Here is an 18,527-nt window from a genome sequence, read left to right as displayed (position 1 = left end):
ACTTATTTGTATCTTATTTTCTCAGTTGAGGGTGACTTCCTGGAAGGTAGAACAAATGTAGAAGTATCAACTTATTGAGCAAGCCCTAAATGTTGTTACACTAATAAAATGAAGAGAGTTGGTCAACAGGCAACATAAAAAGATGTTTAATATGGGGCGCCTGGGTGGCTCAGTTGGTTAAGCATCCGACTTTGGCTCAGGTCATTATCTCACGGTTCATGGATTCGTGCCGACCGCTTGCTCAGAGCCTGGAGCTTGCTTCAGATTCTGTGTCTCCTTCTCTCTCTGCCCCTCCCCCACTGATGCTTTGTCTCACTCTGTTTCTCAAAAATAAAAATAAATGTAAAAAAAAAGAAAAAAGATGTCTAATATTATTAATCATTAAGGAAATGCAAATAAAATTTGCAATGAGTTATCACTTCATACCTGTCAGAACAGCTAACGTAAAAAAGACAAGAAATAACAAGTGCTGACGAAAATATGTAGGAAAAGGCATCCTCATGTACTGTTGCTGGGAATGCAAATTAGTGTCGCTGCTATGGAGAACATTATGGATGCTCCCCAGCAAATCAAAAATAGAATTAGCATATGATTCAGTAATTCCACTACTGGATATTTACCCAAGGAAAATGAAAACATTAATTTAAAAAGATATACGTACCCTTATGTTTACTACAGCACTATTTATGAGAACCAAGACAGAGAAACAACCCAAGTATACATCCATCCATAAATGGATAAATAAGTAAAATGTGGTGTGTATGTATATGTATCCAGACATACAGACAGACATGGTGGAATATTACTCAGCCATAAAAAAGAATGAGATCTTGCCATTTGCAACAACATGGATGGACAAGGTATAATACTAAGTGAAATGAGTCAGACGGAGAAAGACAAATGCTGTATGATTTCACTCATATGTGAAATTTAAGACACAAAACAAATGAATAAACAAAGGAAAAAAGACACAAACAAAAACTAACTCTTAAATGCAAACAACAAACTGATGTTTGCCAGAGGGGAGGTAGGTGGGGAATGGGTGAAATAGGTGAATGGGATTAAGAGTAGACTAATCTTGATGAGCACTGAGTAATGTATAGAATTGTTGCATCATATATTGTACACCTGAAATTAAAATAACACTGTATGTTAATTCTAACTCAATAAAAAAAGAAAAAGAGTGACAAACTTAAACTGAAAAAATAAATTTACACAAAGTAGACAGAGAAATAAATACTACTTTGTCTTCCTATAACTAAAAGTCATGATGTTCTTTCCTAAAAGACCATTTCGTGACTATGTTTCTATGTTTAATGAAACCAGTAAGATCTGTGGCATGTAATTCTAAATGTCAGATTTTCATTACTAAGGCTTTTTCTGTCAATAAACCATTAATTTTCTGCTGGACAAAGAGAAAAAATTGGGAATAATTGTTCAATAGGTGGATTACTATTATAATTCAGATATGCAAAAATTCCTCTTTTAAAGAGACAACCAAATATGTATTTGGAATATGATTTGTGAATAATTTGAAGATGACAAATCAAGTGTAAATGATTAAATGAACTCCTTTGAAATTTATGCAAAGTTCAAAATGATCACTGTGACAAATCCATGAAAATGAAATTTAGTACCTTGTGGAAAATATCTTTTCTAGATAAACTATAAGCGGGTCCTTAATATAATTTATTGGCTTCTATTCTCCCAAGTGTCTAAATCATACCTTTGTAATAATACAAGTAGTCTTAACTCATTTAATTAATTTAATTCTATTAAATGAGTCTGAACTCATTTAAAATAATTATGTTGTATGACTACAATATATCATAGTCATTGTAGAAGTTCAATGATGTATTACAAATCATGATATTTGGTAAATTATTTTATATTCTCATGCACAACACTCCACAGAAAGGTAAGGTAAATTCTCTTTTCACAATAGCTTCCTGGGGTCTTAAAGATATCTCTTTAAGAGATATTTTCTTTTATTCATATTACAGAGACTTAAATTAAAAAATATTATGCAACTATACTAGAGACAGCTTTACCTTCCCTTAACCGACAGGAAGAACTATTTTCCCCAGGAAGAAATTTTTTATTAATTTCTTCAAAATGCTAGTATTTCAGTCTTTTCATGATCATACTAACCACTTAGACCAACAAGGTGGGCCAAAAAAGAAGTCTCAAAGGAAATTAGAAAATGGTTTGAACTGAATTATAATAAAAATACAACATAAAAGTCACAGGATGTAGGTAATGCAGTAACTAAAAGGAAGTTTATAGAATTAAATGCTTAGATGAGAAAAAAAATTTTCCACTTGATAAGTTTCTATCACAAAGTATTTTTTTCTAAGAGAAAAGAAAATGAAGTCAAAGCAAGGAAAATGAAGACAATATTAAAGGTAAGAGTAGAAATTAAGAACTTAAAAATAGCAAACAATAGAAAAAATAATTGAAACCCAAGGCTGGTTCTTTGAAAAGATCAATAAAATGGATAAACCTCTAGCAAAACTAAAATAAAATTTAAAAAAAGGAAAAAGAAAAAGAAACAAACTGGCATGGTAAGGATTAAAAAGAAGATGTCATTACAGACCCAAGAGACATTAAAATAATTATAAAGGAATATTATGAACAATACTAAACACATAATTTCAACAATACAAACTTAGATAATTAATTGAAAACAACTACTGAAATGTACTCAAAATGAAACAGGTAACATAAATTGTCCTATAACTACTGAAGAAATTGAATTACTAGTCAAAAACCTTCCAAAAAAGAAATCTTCAGGCCCAGAAAGTTTCCTTGCCAAATATTTAAGAAAAAATGACATCAATTCTTTATAATATTTTCTAGGAAATAGAAGAGGAAAGATTATCTAACTCTTTTTACATGGCTAGTACTGTCATGATACCAAAACACACAAAGACAGTACAAAAAGAGAGAAAACCTCAGGTCAATATCCTTCCTGTACAGAGGTTAAAAAAAAAAAATCTCGCAAATAAATACTGCAAGTAGTATCCAGCTATATACAGGAATAGAATACAACATAATAAAGTGGTGCTTACTGTGGGACTGATTGATTAATTGGTACTAATACTGAAAATGCATAATCATATCAATCGATGCAGAAAAAACACCTGACAAAATTCAACATCCATTTAAAACTTTTAGCAAACTTGGAATATAAGGAAACTTCCTCCACCTTCTAAAGCGCATCTATACAACACCTAAAACTGACATGTTACTTAATGACGAGAGACTGAATGCTTTCATCCTAATACGAGGAAAAAGACAAGGATGTCTGTTCTCCTCATCTTTACTCACTATTGTGCTGGATGTTCTAGCTACTTTAGTAACACAAAAAACAGAAACAAATTCCAGATTGGAAAGGAACAAGTAATGCTGTCTTTCTTTGAAGATATGATCATTTAAGTAGAAAACACAATGGGATCCATATAGGTAAGATTAGAAAAGTTCTAAGACACAAGATCAACATATAAACTCAATTTTATTTCTACATATTATCAATAAACAACTGGAAATTGAAATTTAAGAAAACAATATCATTTAACAACAGTATAAAAAAATATGAATACTGAGAGATAAATCTGATAAAAGATGTCAGAGATCTGTACCTTCAACATAAGGCACAAAGTCAAAACAATTGTGTTTGTGTACACTAGTAATACACAATTTTCAACAATTTTTAAAAATGAATAACACCAAAAAGTAAGTAGGTATAAATCTGACAAAACACGCACAAGTTCTGAATGATAGAAAGTACAAAAATGTGGATGAGAGAAATCAAAGACCTAAATAAAAGGAGAGACATACCACGTTCAAGGATTAAGAAAATCAACATAGTAATGATTTCAGTTTTCCGAAGTTGATCTGTAGATTTCATATAATACAATTAAAATACCAACAAGGTTTTTTTGTAAACAAACAGGCTAATTCTAAATTTTATATGTGAAGTCAAAGGAACTATAATAAGTAAAACAAGTTTGAAAAATAACAAGCTAGAGGAATTCTAGAATCCTATTTTATGCCTTATTATAAAGTTATGATAACTAAGACAAAGAACTACTGGCAATGAGAGAGACCCCAAAATGAACTGAAGGTAAGAGAATCCAGAAATAGACCCACACATACACAGCCGAATGATCTTAGATAAAGCTGCAGAAACATTTCAATGGACACAGGACAGTGTCTTCAACAAATGGCGCTGGAGCAATCGAGCATCTCTATGCAAAATAATAAATCTTGACCTAACCTTACACCGTATTAAGAAAATACACTCAAAATGAATCCTAGTTCTTAATGGGGAACTTAAAATTATAGAACTTTTAGACAAAACCACAGGAGAAAATCTTTATAACCTAGAGTTAAGCAAAAGAGATCTTAGATATGACACCAACGGCATAACTGATTTTAAAAAATGAGAAATCAGATTTCATCAAAATTAAATATGTTTTTACAGGAAAAAAATGTTGAGAATGAAAAGACAAGCTACAAACTCAGAGAAAATCTTTACACATCACACAAGCAATGAAAAACTCACATCCAAACTATACAAAGAACTTTTACAACTCAACACAAAGAACGCAACCCAACTAAAAATAACTAAAAGATTTAAACAGACACTTCACTAAACAATATATACAAATGGACAAATAAGCACATGAAAAATGTTCAATATCATTAGGAAAATGCCATTAGGGAATTCCAAGCTGAAACCACAATGTGATACAACTACCTACTTATGACAATATAAAAAATACTGAGACTACCAGGTGTTAGTGAGGAGTGACAGCAAAGCAAATTCCCATACATCCTGTCTTGGAATACAAAAGAGTATAGCCATTTCCAAACTGGAAAACAATTTGACAGTTTCCAATAAAGTTAAATATATGCTTACCATATGATCCAGTAATCTTACTATTTACCCTAGAGAAATGAAAAAACTTAGGTTCACACACACAAAAAGAACAGAAATGCTTCTAACAGCTCTACTCATAATTGCCAAAACAACTGGAACAACTCACCTGCCATCACAGGTGAACAAACTGGTTTATTAATAATGATGGAATATTACTGAACAATAAAAAAAGAACAAACAGTAGATATATGAAATAACTTAGACGGCTCTCACAGGCAACTGTACTGAGTAAAAGAAGCCAGTCTCTAGAGGTTATATATGATTCTAATTTTTTATAACACTGCATTATTATTTTACAACATCATCAAAGAGACAAGCTAAAGTAATAGAGAACAAATCAGTGTTTTTCAGAGATTAGAGATAGGGCAAAGATATGATTATAAAGATATAACCAAGGCACAATTACAGAGGTAGAAGAGAGATTCTGAGGTTGATGGAACTATCCTGTATCCCCATCATGGTGGCTGTTATATGAACCTGTCTATTTAGATCATAGAGCTATATGCCAAGAATAAATCAATTTTATTGCATAATAATTACAAAAACTAAAACACTCAAAAAGACTATGATGAATAAAAAAACCAAGTTCGCTCAGCACTATCTTCCCCCAAAGTAGATGTTTAATTAACATCTGTTGAATAAAAACTGAAAGTTGGCTATAGTTTCTGATTCAATGTTAGTCTCATTTATACCCCAAAGCTTCAAAAATTTAAATAACTTTTTCTAGTGTCATTAACACTAGGTAAATGCCACATAAAGATGTCTAGCTTGTGAGAAAAATCATTAAAAATATCAAATAAAAGTCAGAAATCTAGATTTCCCAATGAATTATTTTAAACTTAAAAAAAATCATCATTAACGGATAACTTTGCCTTTATATCTTGTATGCTTATCTTCTTTATTTAAAAAAGGGCAGGATCTATGATGAAGTCATTACTCAAAGGCATGGTATATGAAACACATATTTGATAAATGTTTACAGAATTAACTACTCTTTACTAAACACGGAATGAACTGAATAGCTAAACCATTAATTTATCTCAAATACTAAATCTTTCTAGGATTTATCTTTTTGTTTCACTTAGCAAAACAGTTGAAAATTTTTCTTCTCTCCGGCTCTAACCATGGTGTGTGCTCGCATCACTAACTGTCATTTCCACGCTGCTACAGCTAAGTGGACGATCTATCGGCATTTGTTTGCCTATAGCTCCTGTGCAACCAACCAAACCTCTTAGGGTCCTGCCATATTACCCCCTATCCTGAAGTGTCACAGATCTGACTAGAATTCATTCATTCTGATCCATTAGCCAGGCAGGCTGGCTAAAATACACGTATATGAATGAATAAAAGTAACTTCATAAAAACAAACGAACAAACAAAAACCCACTGATGTTGGTCTTGCTTTGTTCTAAACAGTATGAAGTAGAGTGTTCCTATGCTGAAAGGAATCGGTAATATAGATGAACTTTTCAGAAGTACCCAGCCTAAAAACTAAACACACTTTTTAAATTGCAAGGATGTTGTCTGCATATATTTACAGTACAGAGCAAATATAATTATACTTCTTTTAAATTTCTATTTGTTAAATTATTATTTTAGAGCTCTCTACCTTATTTTTCAGGTATTATTTCTGAATAGTAACATAATATATGATCGTCTCCAAAGTATCTATGGGTTTAAGTCAAATTTTCAATTAAAAATATTGTATTTTACAGCTTCGATAAATTAAGCTGTGAAGTATATTATAATGGTGCTAAAATATATTCATTTTTTTACAATCTACAATATATGCCTTGATGCCACATTATGCCATCACTTGCAAATAAATCAAACTGCAATCCTCTTGTCAGCATCCAGTCAAAAATGTAGTAATGACCTATAATTATACTATCCAACCAGACAATGAAAAATAATTAACCTGATTGAAGCACTCACAGTAATTTTATTGTATTCAATCTATGACTAGAATCACAAACAACAAGTTCGCTTGTTTAAAATAATGAACTATTATGCACAGTTGCAGCTTTCTATATTTAAGCTCTAAGGACATTGTTGATATTCAACATACTGATTAATAAGGATTGCTATTTATTATGAACAAGTAAATAACAAAGGCAATTTTTGAAAAAAGTTTACATAGAAAATACTGGTCCTCAAACTTTCAAATTTTCATGAACACCTCATCCATTAGCTTCCACTGGTCTCCTCAGCACCTGCAATTTATTGTTCAGTGCCTTCACATAATGGCTTTTGAACAAATCATTATAGGGACAGAAGTTTAAACCATAGAGAAGCACACTTTCCTATAAAATTACAGTACGGGTCAATTATTATCAAGATGAATTTTGTAACTTAGCACAGTAAACTATATCTGGATCATGTGAGCACATAATTACATAAGGCTCCTTGAAAATATCCATTTAAGCTAAAAGTGATGAAAGTCAATGAATTTGGCACTAGATTGGATTTAATTAGAAAAACTGTTTTGTTTCAACTTAACCTGAAATAAAATTGTCGTAAACAATCCTAACATGAATAAATTTAAAATAATATGACAATCTCATCTCAATATCATGATTAATATTTGCGTAAAATATTAGAATTGGGAAAACCTCACAAAAGGACATTTTCTAAACATAGGTGAGCACAGCAACAGGCTTATATCTGTCAATCATAAGAGAGGTACATGATTATTAAGTTTACCTAGACAGAAATGCCCTTTCAATACTCATTAAAACCATGTTTTTATAATATAGGTATCCAAAGTTAGCTCCTTTTTCCAGAGCACAATATTAGTAATACAGAATTTTTAGTAAACTGTTAAAAGAATTACCTGCTTCTGTAGCCATCTTTCATGCCTTCGTTGTTTCCTTCTCAGATTTTTCAACTTGCCCCTTTCTCTTTTATTGAGCCTCTGATTAATGGCACCCAATGAGAAAGTGCCCGAGCGCAGGAAGTCCAGTGGAGAGAGGTGTTCTTCCTGGTCCGAGGCCTCTATCATGTTCCGACCAGCTGAGGGCAGGTCCATCAGGAAAGTCAGGTTGTTAGAACTAGCATGGTCAGTGTACACTGCGGAAGCTTCTAGACCACACTGAAATTCTCCTCCTCTTTGTGTCTGGGTCTCACGGGGAGTCACTGAAAATCTTTGCAGCAGCATATTAGGATCAAAATTGGATGAAATCTGAAAGGAACAGTTATTTTTACTAGATTCTAAAGGCAAGCCTGAAAGGTGAATAGGCTGTGTTTCATTTATCCCGGGACAGGCAGCAGTCTTACTATGTATTTTATATAAAGTGGGTAATAATGTCAGTTTCTCACGGATGTTCAGATCCAAACTATGTGATTTCCTATGAAAAGCTCTTGTAGTGCATCTGCCCGTCACAAGCTGAGGAACAAAAAGCTGGTATTTTGGATCTGATGCTTTGAAGAGCAGTTTTTCATTCTTCATCTGAAAATATGTTGACCGTACCTCCAGGCAGAGTGCTTCTGTTAATCTTCCAGGGCCATTATTATTTTGGGCCATATTTAAAAGCCTGTGATTTCTGTTTTTGGAGGTGCCACCTGTCAGCAGAGTTTCCTTGTCACAACCTGACTGAACTCTAGGATGTGACAAGTATTTCAGCGATGGTCTCATTAGTCGGCCTGCCTGTGTTGGCTGATAATCGGTCCGGCTCTTAGAGAGATGTACAGCTGCAAGCTGGCCACAGGAACATTTTGGAGTGCTGACAAAATTAAAGCCCCCTAAACGGGCCCCACAGAAAGGGCAATTCAGTTTTCCAACTGTCCACTGGGCCTACAGGTAATAAAGGAAAATAAGACAATGCTTTCATTGTAAAGTAACCAAAGAGAATGTGAGTTGTTTTGTTTTGTGTTTTGTTTTTTCTTTTTTTTAGCCAACCACATGAAAGTTTTCTATGCCACAGAAAAGGCTAGCTTTCTGTTTTCTGATTAGTAGACAGACCAATAAATGGAAATAAGCCTTTTAATAAACAGATATAAGCAACTCCAAAGTTCTAGAATGATAACATATTATACGTTATGCCCATCTCAACAATACTCCTAAGAATTCTAAAAGACTCTCTCAAACAATAGGTTGAATATGGATGCAGTGTGAATTAATGAAAAGAAAAATACACTATGGAACCAGGAAGCAAATCAGTCTACAGAGCTTAATTTGCAAGTAAAATCTCACAGAAAAGTGTCTGTTTTGATACACTTCTTGCATACCAAACACTGTGGGAGGGAACTTTACCCAACCAACAGAATAAAGCTCTTCCTGCCTTTTTACATACAACCAAAAGATATTGGTTGCGTACATCAGAGTACAGTTTCTATATTCAAATGGGAAATTAATAATAAACTAGCTAAAAATTATTTTTTCAACAGAGGTAGTAGAACATCTGTAGCATCCTGATACATTTTGTAAAGTTCAGGACACTTAAAACCAGCGTATTGGCATGTTCCCAGGAAATCATTACAATGTGAGAATGAATGCAAGGGATACCTATCAGATGTTATTTTTTAACAACAACAAAGAAAGTCATTGGAGAATGGCAGCTATACTTTCCCAAAATCATATTACTTATAGTTTTCTAATACATAGGTGTTTTGAATTGAAAGAAATAATGATACTATAATGTCAACAAAATGAGTTCCTGCTCTTATAATATTTCATCAAGGAGACTTAAAAATGTGGTAATTTGATTTTGATTGTACCACTGATGGTCATTACTTATTTAGTTTATTTTACATGTGTGTACATACACGAATGATGCAGGATATTTCATTCAGTCATTGGCACTATTCTAGGTGTATCTAAATAATACACTAATAAACCACAGAGAAAAACTTCTGACTTCATGGAACTTATATTCTAATAGGGGAGCTAGGCAATTAACAGGGTCAGTAAGCCATATATGTATGTGAGAAAGTGTGTGTGTGTGTGTGTGTATGTGTGCGCGCGTGCAGTAATGTTTACATTTATACATGTCATATACACGTATGCATATTTACCAGTACTATATATTACTTACTGTGTGTGTGTGCATATGTAAAATATAAATAGGTATATAAAACAGAAAAGGGAGAAAGGAAGTGTGAAGAGTGGTAATAGTGGGGAAGGGCAATTGATAGTTTGCACAGGCAATGCCTCATTGTGATTAAGACATATGGAAATGAAGGAAGAGGGGATTAATTGTGGGAAGAGCAATCAAGGAAGGGGAAATACCAAGTTCGAAGTCTGAGGGTGAAAAGTACCTATAACACTCCAGTAATAATGAAGCCAGTAAATGCAATCAAGTGTTACACACCCTTTCTTATCTCTTGAAACCATTTATTCAATAAAAAATAGCTTTAGAATGAGGATAAAAAAACTTGAAAGGATTACATTCCTAACTGTACTCAGAAACTAAGGAACTTACTTTTTGTATTAGGTGGTTTATCCATTCTGGAAGAGCTTCTATATCCATGTGCCACACATGACAAATATTTTGATCATCAGCTGAATCATGTCTATCCTGTTGTATAAAAATGCATGATATTAGTCATTACCAGGTTCGAGATTTATTTAACCAATTTCATGTTTGAGTAAAACACAAAAATATACATCTAGTTTTAGCTAGGAAGAAAATATACACTGCTCTCCTCTCCTCACTCCCTCCTTAAACCCACAAAGACAAAAAAATTTTTTTTCAGGGAATAACCACTTGGGAATTAAAAAAAAAAAGCATCAAATTAAATTTAAAATTTAGCAATAAGACACTCAATAGAAAAATCTGGCACCCTATTCTTTTTTCCTGGGTGTAAGAAAAAACAGCCCCATTCATGACAACTTTCCTGGGCCTTTCATCTCTTATTCCATCTGTACTCTACTAATGACAGAATAAAGGAGTTGCTATATAATCTATCAAGATGCTCAAGAAAAGTACAAGAGGATGAGGGAGAAGAAGAATTGTGTAGGCAGCTGGAAAAGCCCCAACTAAATTTCAGCTGTGTTAGAACAAAAAATATTTCAGAGAGAGATACTTTTGGCTTTCTGAAATAGATATGTAAAAATAACTATGATATATAGGTGAAGCTATACACGTATCAAAAAAATGCAGGACAGAGCAGCATGGAGATGTATGACTGTTTATGACCTTAGTGAACCTTAGGCCAATTATTTTACCTCTCTGGGTTTCAGTTTCTTCACCTGTAAAATACTTCTAGATAGTTGCTAAGGTCCCTTCTGAGTATAAAGAATGACATTCTATGATGACAAAAAAGAGTTGCTTGAGAATAACAGGGAAAAATAAGGCTTCTGCCCACGGACCCATTTCCAAGGTGAGATTTTACACAGATATAGTGTTTCCAAGTTGCACAATTCTTTTTAAATTTCCCAAGCAGTTACACAACTAGATGCTATAACTGGATTAACAAAATAAACAAGGAAATTACTAAACATCCTTTCTAAGTATGTATTTATAGTGACACGAATGAAAGAAGACTGAATGTTTTTAAGAACCTTTCAATGAATAATTTACATCGTGACTTGGAACCAAGATCACCCTGAATTACTAGGTTTAATCTCCCAAGCTGGTTCCTCTGGGCCCTATATCACTTTTCTCTTCCATTCATACGTATTAAGATACTAAATGGTGGCTCCATATACAAGAAAAGTTTCAGTATGATGTATTTATATATCAGAAAGATCTATAAAGAAGCCATCTTAATCTAATTTCTGTCAGGCTCTTAAAAAATCATGAAGTAAATTAAAAGAGGAAAGGACAGGAGATATTGTTGTATGTTAGATCACATTTCACTATTTTGTACACTGTACACAATTGTATTTTATATATATTTATTTATTTATAATGGAGAAAAAAATACTCTTGTTAAAAGGTTTCAAAATTTTCTAATTCTAATGTTTTAAAAATCTACAACACAAGTAGAAAATACTTCACTGACCAATACAAAGTCTGTTGAAAAGGATTTATAGTGGGCCAAAGAGTTACTTTACAGTTCTATTAATGATGCCTGAACTTTAATTCTGGCTAACAAAATGCAACTTACCATGTCAACAGTGAGAATAATGAGAAATAGCCAGGCAGGCCCATGCCAAAATGAAGAACATATTAGTGAATGGAAACAAAGTGAGGAAGAGAGGAGGAGATACTACGACACACAAAGGTTTATTTTATTCTAGATTCTCATAAAACAGAAGATGGAAAAATTCAGGCAGAGCGAAGAAATTACTGGTTTCAAGGTGGTAAAGTGAGTGCATATTCCAGTTGATCCTCTCTCTCAAAACAAAAAACCAATACAAGACATTTACAAAAAGAACCCAACCGCTGAATTAGGAAATAGATGGGGAGATTTCAATAAATCAGAAATTATGAGGAACCTGTGAAAGATTAGTGAAGAAATAAAAGCACAATGTATCTAAGTTCCAAGTACATAATAGATGAGAACAACACAAAGAATGGTCCATGTCAAACAGGTGAAAACCAGAAACAGAAAAGGTCCTGGGTAACTATCACGGGCGGTGAGTAAGTCTGTCTGTCTCCAGGCAAGACGAGTACTTGGACAAGAGACAAATGGGGCAACATTCCAGGGTAGCTAGAGATGCCTAAAAAAGATGGAAAGCATTTGTAGCAAGTTTAGAAGAAGAGCTACTAAGGACCAATGTCTATTCTTGCTAAAAATAGTACTACAGCATATGAAGAATGTGAACTAGATTTGTTTGTACTAATAACATGCATCGCTGCTACATACTCTTTGTTCTTTTAAAAAAAATCAGGTGAAAGAAATAAATGCACTCTGAACTATGATATTAAAAGCATATATAACCTAAAATTAGATGAGCAGTATTATGGCTTTTCTATAGAAACAAACAAAAATGGATAGAAAAAGTCCCTAAAAGGCCATGTAGTAAGTTGCTATCATTGGTTAGATTTTTTTTTAATTTTTTTTAAACATTTATTTATTTTTGGGACAGAAAGAGACAGAGCATGAACGGGGGAGGGTTAAAGAGAGGGAGACACAGAATCTGAAACAGGCTCCAGGCTCTGAGCCGTCAGCACAGAGCCTCACGCGGGGCTCAAACTCACAGATTGCGAGATCATGACCTGAGCTGAAGTCGGCCGCTTAACCGACTGAGCCACCCAGGTGCCCCAACATTGGTTAGATTTTAAGGAAGAAAGACCAAGGGTAGGAGTTACTAAAAGGAAACTTTAACTTTCTCATAATTATTTTAATGGGAGAACATATTAAATTACACTTACACGATTACAATTTTATTTAAAAATTGGTTCAAGTGAAAAGGAAATAAATTGATTATTTCTGATTCTGGCAATCCTAAAGTAAGTGGAATTAGATATGCTCTCAGCATTATAATAGATAATACTAGGGAAATATATTTTTAAAAAAATTGTATAAGACCTTGGACAAAATAAATGGCAGGACTGCAAACACTGAGAGGAGAAACATAAATGAGGGGAGCCTAAAAATCACCCTTGATTTCTGCCCTGGGGAAATTCTAGAATCTTAATGTAGGGAGGAGGAAGCCAAGAACATAGAAGAAGTCTTGCTGATAAAATGAAGATCTAAGTGTACAGAGGCTAAATAGCTAGAGTTTATAGACAATGTACTGGCAAGGAGAAGCCTACAGATAGAAAAAAAAATCCAGAGAACTGTAGGGATTCCTTTAAATCTTTGGTTGAATACCAATATGAACACATGTTGGGTGAAATACCAGAGAACCAGATAAAGAAAATTTACCAAGGAAAAGGCATCTGCTAGTGAACTGTAAATTTAACTATTCACACAGGGATCACAGCAAGCTGGGAAGATATTCATGCTCCAATTAGCCAGAGTAGCAAGATCTCAATGAACATCTTGGGTATTTAGTAGATTCTAAAGCGTCCTGCTATAAGAGCAGAGCTAAATTAGCCCTAGAATAAAGCCTATTAGAAATCAACCTACAAAAATTTAAAAATAGGCCTGCAAGAATCAAAGTCAATCACTAGTAACTTATATGCCTGCTAAAAACCTCTTTAAAGGAAGATAATAATATCCAGACACTCAATATTAAAACTAAATGTCCAACTTACAAAAAAAATTACTAGATACGTGCAAAGCAAAAATGACCCATAATGAACAGAAAAAATCGAGCAACAGAAATAAACCTAGAAAAAAGTGGAAATGACTGCATAAGCAGATAAAGACATTAAACCAACTATTATAAATATGTTCAAGCATTAAAAGTAAAACATGAATAAAACAAAAACAGAAAAGTCTTAAAGTAACAACAAACAAATGGTATATCTAGAGATAAAAATTCTATCCAAATTAAAAATGTAACACTGTGTGTCAACTATACTCAAATAAAAACTTAAAAGTAAATTTAAAAATTTTAATAATTTTTAAAATAAAAAAAAAACAGTGAGAATGAAGCCCTGTAGCTCTCAATCAGAGAGTAAAGTAAGTTTCTTTGACCAATGACTGAGTTTAGCTGTAGGTTTTTCACAGATGCCTTTTATCAAGTTGAGAAATTTTCCTTCTTCATTTTCTGAGAGTTTCTATCATGAATGGGTATTGAGTTTTATCAAATAATTTTGCCACATGTATCAAAATGTTCATTTTTTTCTTCTCCATTCCATTGATACACTGAATAATATTGATTGATTTATGAATGATAAACTAATTTTTATTACATAATGTGTAAATTTATTCCTAAATTGTTCATGTTTTTTGATGCTGCCATAACTGGTGTTTCACCAGTTGCTTACTGCAGTCTTCTGTGGCTAGTTTAAACAGAGTTGAATTACCATACTGACCTTATAGTCTACAAACGTACTAAACTCACTCCTTGCTGTTTTTTTGTAAATTCCTTAGCATTTACTAAATATATGATAATATATTACTAAATTGTACTAATGTTTTATCAAATATTTTTGAGACTATCTTCATAAGAGGTGTTGATGTGTGGATATCTTTTCTAATAGTATCTATTTTTTTCCTCTGTCCCCCTCTCTCTCTGCCCCTTCCCTGCTTCTCTCTCTCTCAAAAATAAATAAGAATGGGGAAAAAAAAGAATACTTGTTTGTTTTTGGAGGGTACAGGTTTTCATCTCAAATTCATCTCCTTTAATTGATGTAGGTCTGTGCGTAAAGTCTATTTTCTCTTGATTCATTTAAATAATTTGTATCTCTTTCAAGTTTAATCCATCTAGGTTATCAAATTTTTTCATAAAATTTTTCACTACATTATTATTATTCTTTTAAGGTCAGTGCCTCTATAATGATGTCTCTCTTCTTCCCTAATATTAGTCATTTGTGTTTTATCTGTATTTTCTTGTTCACTCCAGTTAGTGACATATTAATTTCATTGTCTAAAAATATATCTTTTGATTTTATTCTGTTTTCCTTTTTATTAACTTCTGACAGGTGTTAGTTTCTTCCTGTTGCTTACTTTTTTAAAAAATTTTTTTCAGGTTTTTTTCTTTTAATGTTTATTTATTTTTGAGAGAGAGACAGAGTACAAGCAGGGGAGGAGCAAAGAGAGAGGGAGACACAGAATCCAAAGCAGGCTCCAGGCTCCAAGCTGTGAGCACGCAGCCCAAAGCGGGACTTGAACTCGTGAACCACCAGATCACAACCTGAGCTGAAGTCAGACACTTAACTGACTGAGACACCCAGACACCCCTCCTGTTGCTTACGTAAGATTTAATTTGCTCTTCTTGCTTTCTTACCAAGCTGGAAGCTTACATTATTGATTTTAGACCTTTCTTCAAATAGAAGTACTTACACTCTAAAGTTTCCTATGACCACTGCCTTATCTGCATCCTACAATATATGGCTTATGCATTTTCCTTTTCACTCAATTTCAAGTATTTTCTAATTTTTCTTGTGATCTCTTCTTTGACTTTAAGTTTTAAAGTATGTTTCTTAATGTGCAAATATTTGAGGATGTTTCAGATAACTTTCTGCTATTGTTTTCTGATTTAATTTCACTGTACCTCAGAGAACATATGTGGTATTACTTACTTTCTTTAAAATCTAAATAATGGTCCAACAAATGGTATATCTTGAAGAATACTACATTTGCACTTTAAACAAATACCTGTTCTGCTGTTGTTGGATATGTTTCATAAATGTCAGTTGTGTTGTCTAAATGTAATGTTTTCTTACTGAATTTCCGTCTTCTTATTCTACAGAATATGTAGAATATTCTTACTCTACAGAATATGAAGAATATTTGTTTATGAAACAAACCCTGAAATTTCCAATTATAATTATGGGTTTATACATTTACTCTTTAAATTCTGTCAGCTTTTGCTTCAAGTATTTTAAAGTTCTGATATTAGTTACATACATACTTCAAATTGTTATGCATTTCTGGCGTATTACTTACTTCATAATTATGAAAATTATCTCTTTATTTTTAATAGTATTTGTAGTTTTGAAATCTACTTTGCCTGATATTAATATAGCAATTCCAGTTCTCCTTTGATTTATGTTGGGATGATAAAAATGTGTTATTTCATTTTATATTTCAGTGAATTTCTTATAAAAACATATAGTTTGAAATCTGTAATTGAAGCATGTATATCACTTGCATTTAATGTTAATACCAATATGTTCAAGTTTAAATTCAGTATCTTATTTCCTATTTGTCTCATGATCTCTCTTCTGTTTTTCTTCTTTTACTGTCTTTTACTGTTGGCTCTTTAGAGCTAATTATTTCTCCTCTCCTCCTCAGTGGTTGTTCTTTTGTTTACAATATGCATCTTTAATTTATCATAGTCTTCCTTTAAATTATAATATATGACAGTATGTGCAGATTGGAAACTTATGCAGTATACTTTGATTTTTTGCTTCCTATTCTTTGTATTATTGTTTTCACACATTTTATTTTTGCATTTATCAATTACACGATAAACTGTTAACATTCTGCTTTAACAATTGTCCTAAAGGACAATTAAAAGGATATGTACATTTACCAACACGTTTACCGTTTCAAGATCACCCTATTCAGTTGTACTGATACAAATCCCATTTGATGACATTTTCCTAATACCTGAAGAACTTCCTCTGATAGTTCAAATTTACTGGTGATGGGTACTTTGAGGACATGTTTCTATGAAAAAGTTTTCATTTCACCTTCATTTGAAACATTTTATGTACTGTAAAATTACTCTGTAGTATACAGTCCCCTGGATTTTGTGAAATGCATAGAGTAGATTATACATAACTATGATCAAGATACAAAAACAGTTCCACTATCTTCCTCAAATTCTTTCATGCTGGCCCTTCATAGTCAATACTTTCCTCCCCACTTCCCAATCTGTTCTCCATTCCCATGATTTTATCATGCTGGCTCACCCTGTTCAAGTGGGATAGTCAGTTCAACAAACCTAAAACTTCCCCATCTTCCCCTGAATCCCAGTTCAGCTTCTCCACCTCCTCGACCAGACAGACGTGTATCTAACTCTTTGATGAAGGGGTGTAGTTTCTGACACATATTCACAATATCAAGAACAGAGATAATGAAAGTGGCTTAGGTTTCTATTCATCTTCTAGGTTGCCAGCTTTTCCTTGCTATACCCTACTTCACATTTATCTTCCTTTCCTAGCTCTGTCAGTCTTAGCACACACTATGTCCCGGTGTCTTAGGGGTTTAGCTATCTCAGTGCTCCTGTTCCTTCTAGTTGCAGTTCTGGGCCTAGCATTTTTTATGTTTTCATTTCAGTATAGACAACATATAATGCTAATTTCAGGTGTACAACACAGAGATTCAAAATGCATTATGCTATGCTACCAAAAGTGTAGCTACCATGTGTCACTGGTACACTATTACAATATCATTGATTATATTCCTTATGTTGTACCTTTTTATCCCTGTGACTTATTCATTTCATAATTGGAAGCCTGTATCTTCCACTCCCCTTCACCCATTTTGCTGTCCCACTAACCCTTCCCTCTGGCAACCATTAGTTTGTTCTGTGTATTTATGGGTCTGATTCTGCCTTTTATTTATTCATTTTTTTAATTGCACATGAGAGAAATCATATGGTATTAGCCTTTATCAGTCCGACTTATTTTACTTAGCATAATACCCTTTAGGTCCATTCATGCTTTGGCAAATGGCAAGATCTCATCAGTCACTTCAATAAATGGTGCTGGGAAAACTGGACACTACATGCAAAAGAATGAAACTTGACCACATTGTAACACCATACACAAAAATAAGCTCAAAATGGATGGAAGACCTAAATATGACACCTAAACCCCTAAAAATCCTAGAAAAGAACACAGGTAATAATTTGACATTGGCCACAGCAACTTTTTTCTGGATGTGTCTACCACAGTAAGGGAAACAAAGAAAAAAAAAAAACTATTGAGACTGCATCAAAATAAAAATATTTTGCACAGTGAAGGAAACCATCAATGAAACCCAAAGGCAACCTACTGAATGGGAGAAGAGATTTTCAAATGATATATCCAATAAGGAGCTAATATCCAAAATATATAAAAAACTTATATAACTCAATACCAAAAACCTCCAAAATGATCCAATTAAAAAATGGGCAGAGGACAAATGG

At 33.0% G+C, this 18,527-nt stretch overlaps 1 protein-coding gene across 6 annotated transcripts in view; it reads right to left on the bottom strand.

Annotated features, from left to right (window-relative positions):
- The window catches only part of RNF180 (ring finger protein 180), a 267,612-nt gene that overhangs the window by 133,619 nt on the left and 115,466 nt on the right, over positions 1-18,527 (bottom strand). For all 6 annotated transcript variants that reach the window (XM_045061285.1, XM_045061291.1, XM_023256994.2 and 3 more), the window contains 2 exons: positions 10,366-10,461; positions 7,779-8,738 (listed from right to left, as the gene is read on the bottom strand). In XM_045061285.1, the coding sequence (XP_044917220.1) occupies positions 7,779-8,738; positions 10,366-10,461 (1,056 nt within the window). The remainder of the gene's footprint in view (positions 1-7,778; positions 8,739-10,365; positions 10,462-18,527) is intronic.

The sequence above is a fragment of the Felis catus genome, chromosome A1, assembly GCF_018350175.1.
Source record: "Felis catus isolate Fca126 chromosome A1, F.catus_Fca126_mat1.0, whole genome shotgun sequence".
NCBI classification, from domain to species: domain Eukaryota; kingdom Metazoa; phylum Chordata; class Mammalia; order Carnivora; family Felidae; genus Felis; species Felis catus.
Note: the sequence above shows the minus strand (reverse complement) of the source record. Positions and strands in the feature narration are given on the sequence as shown.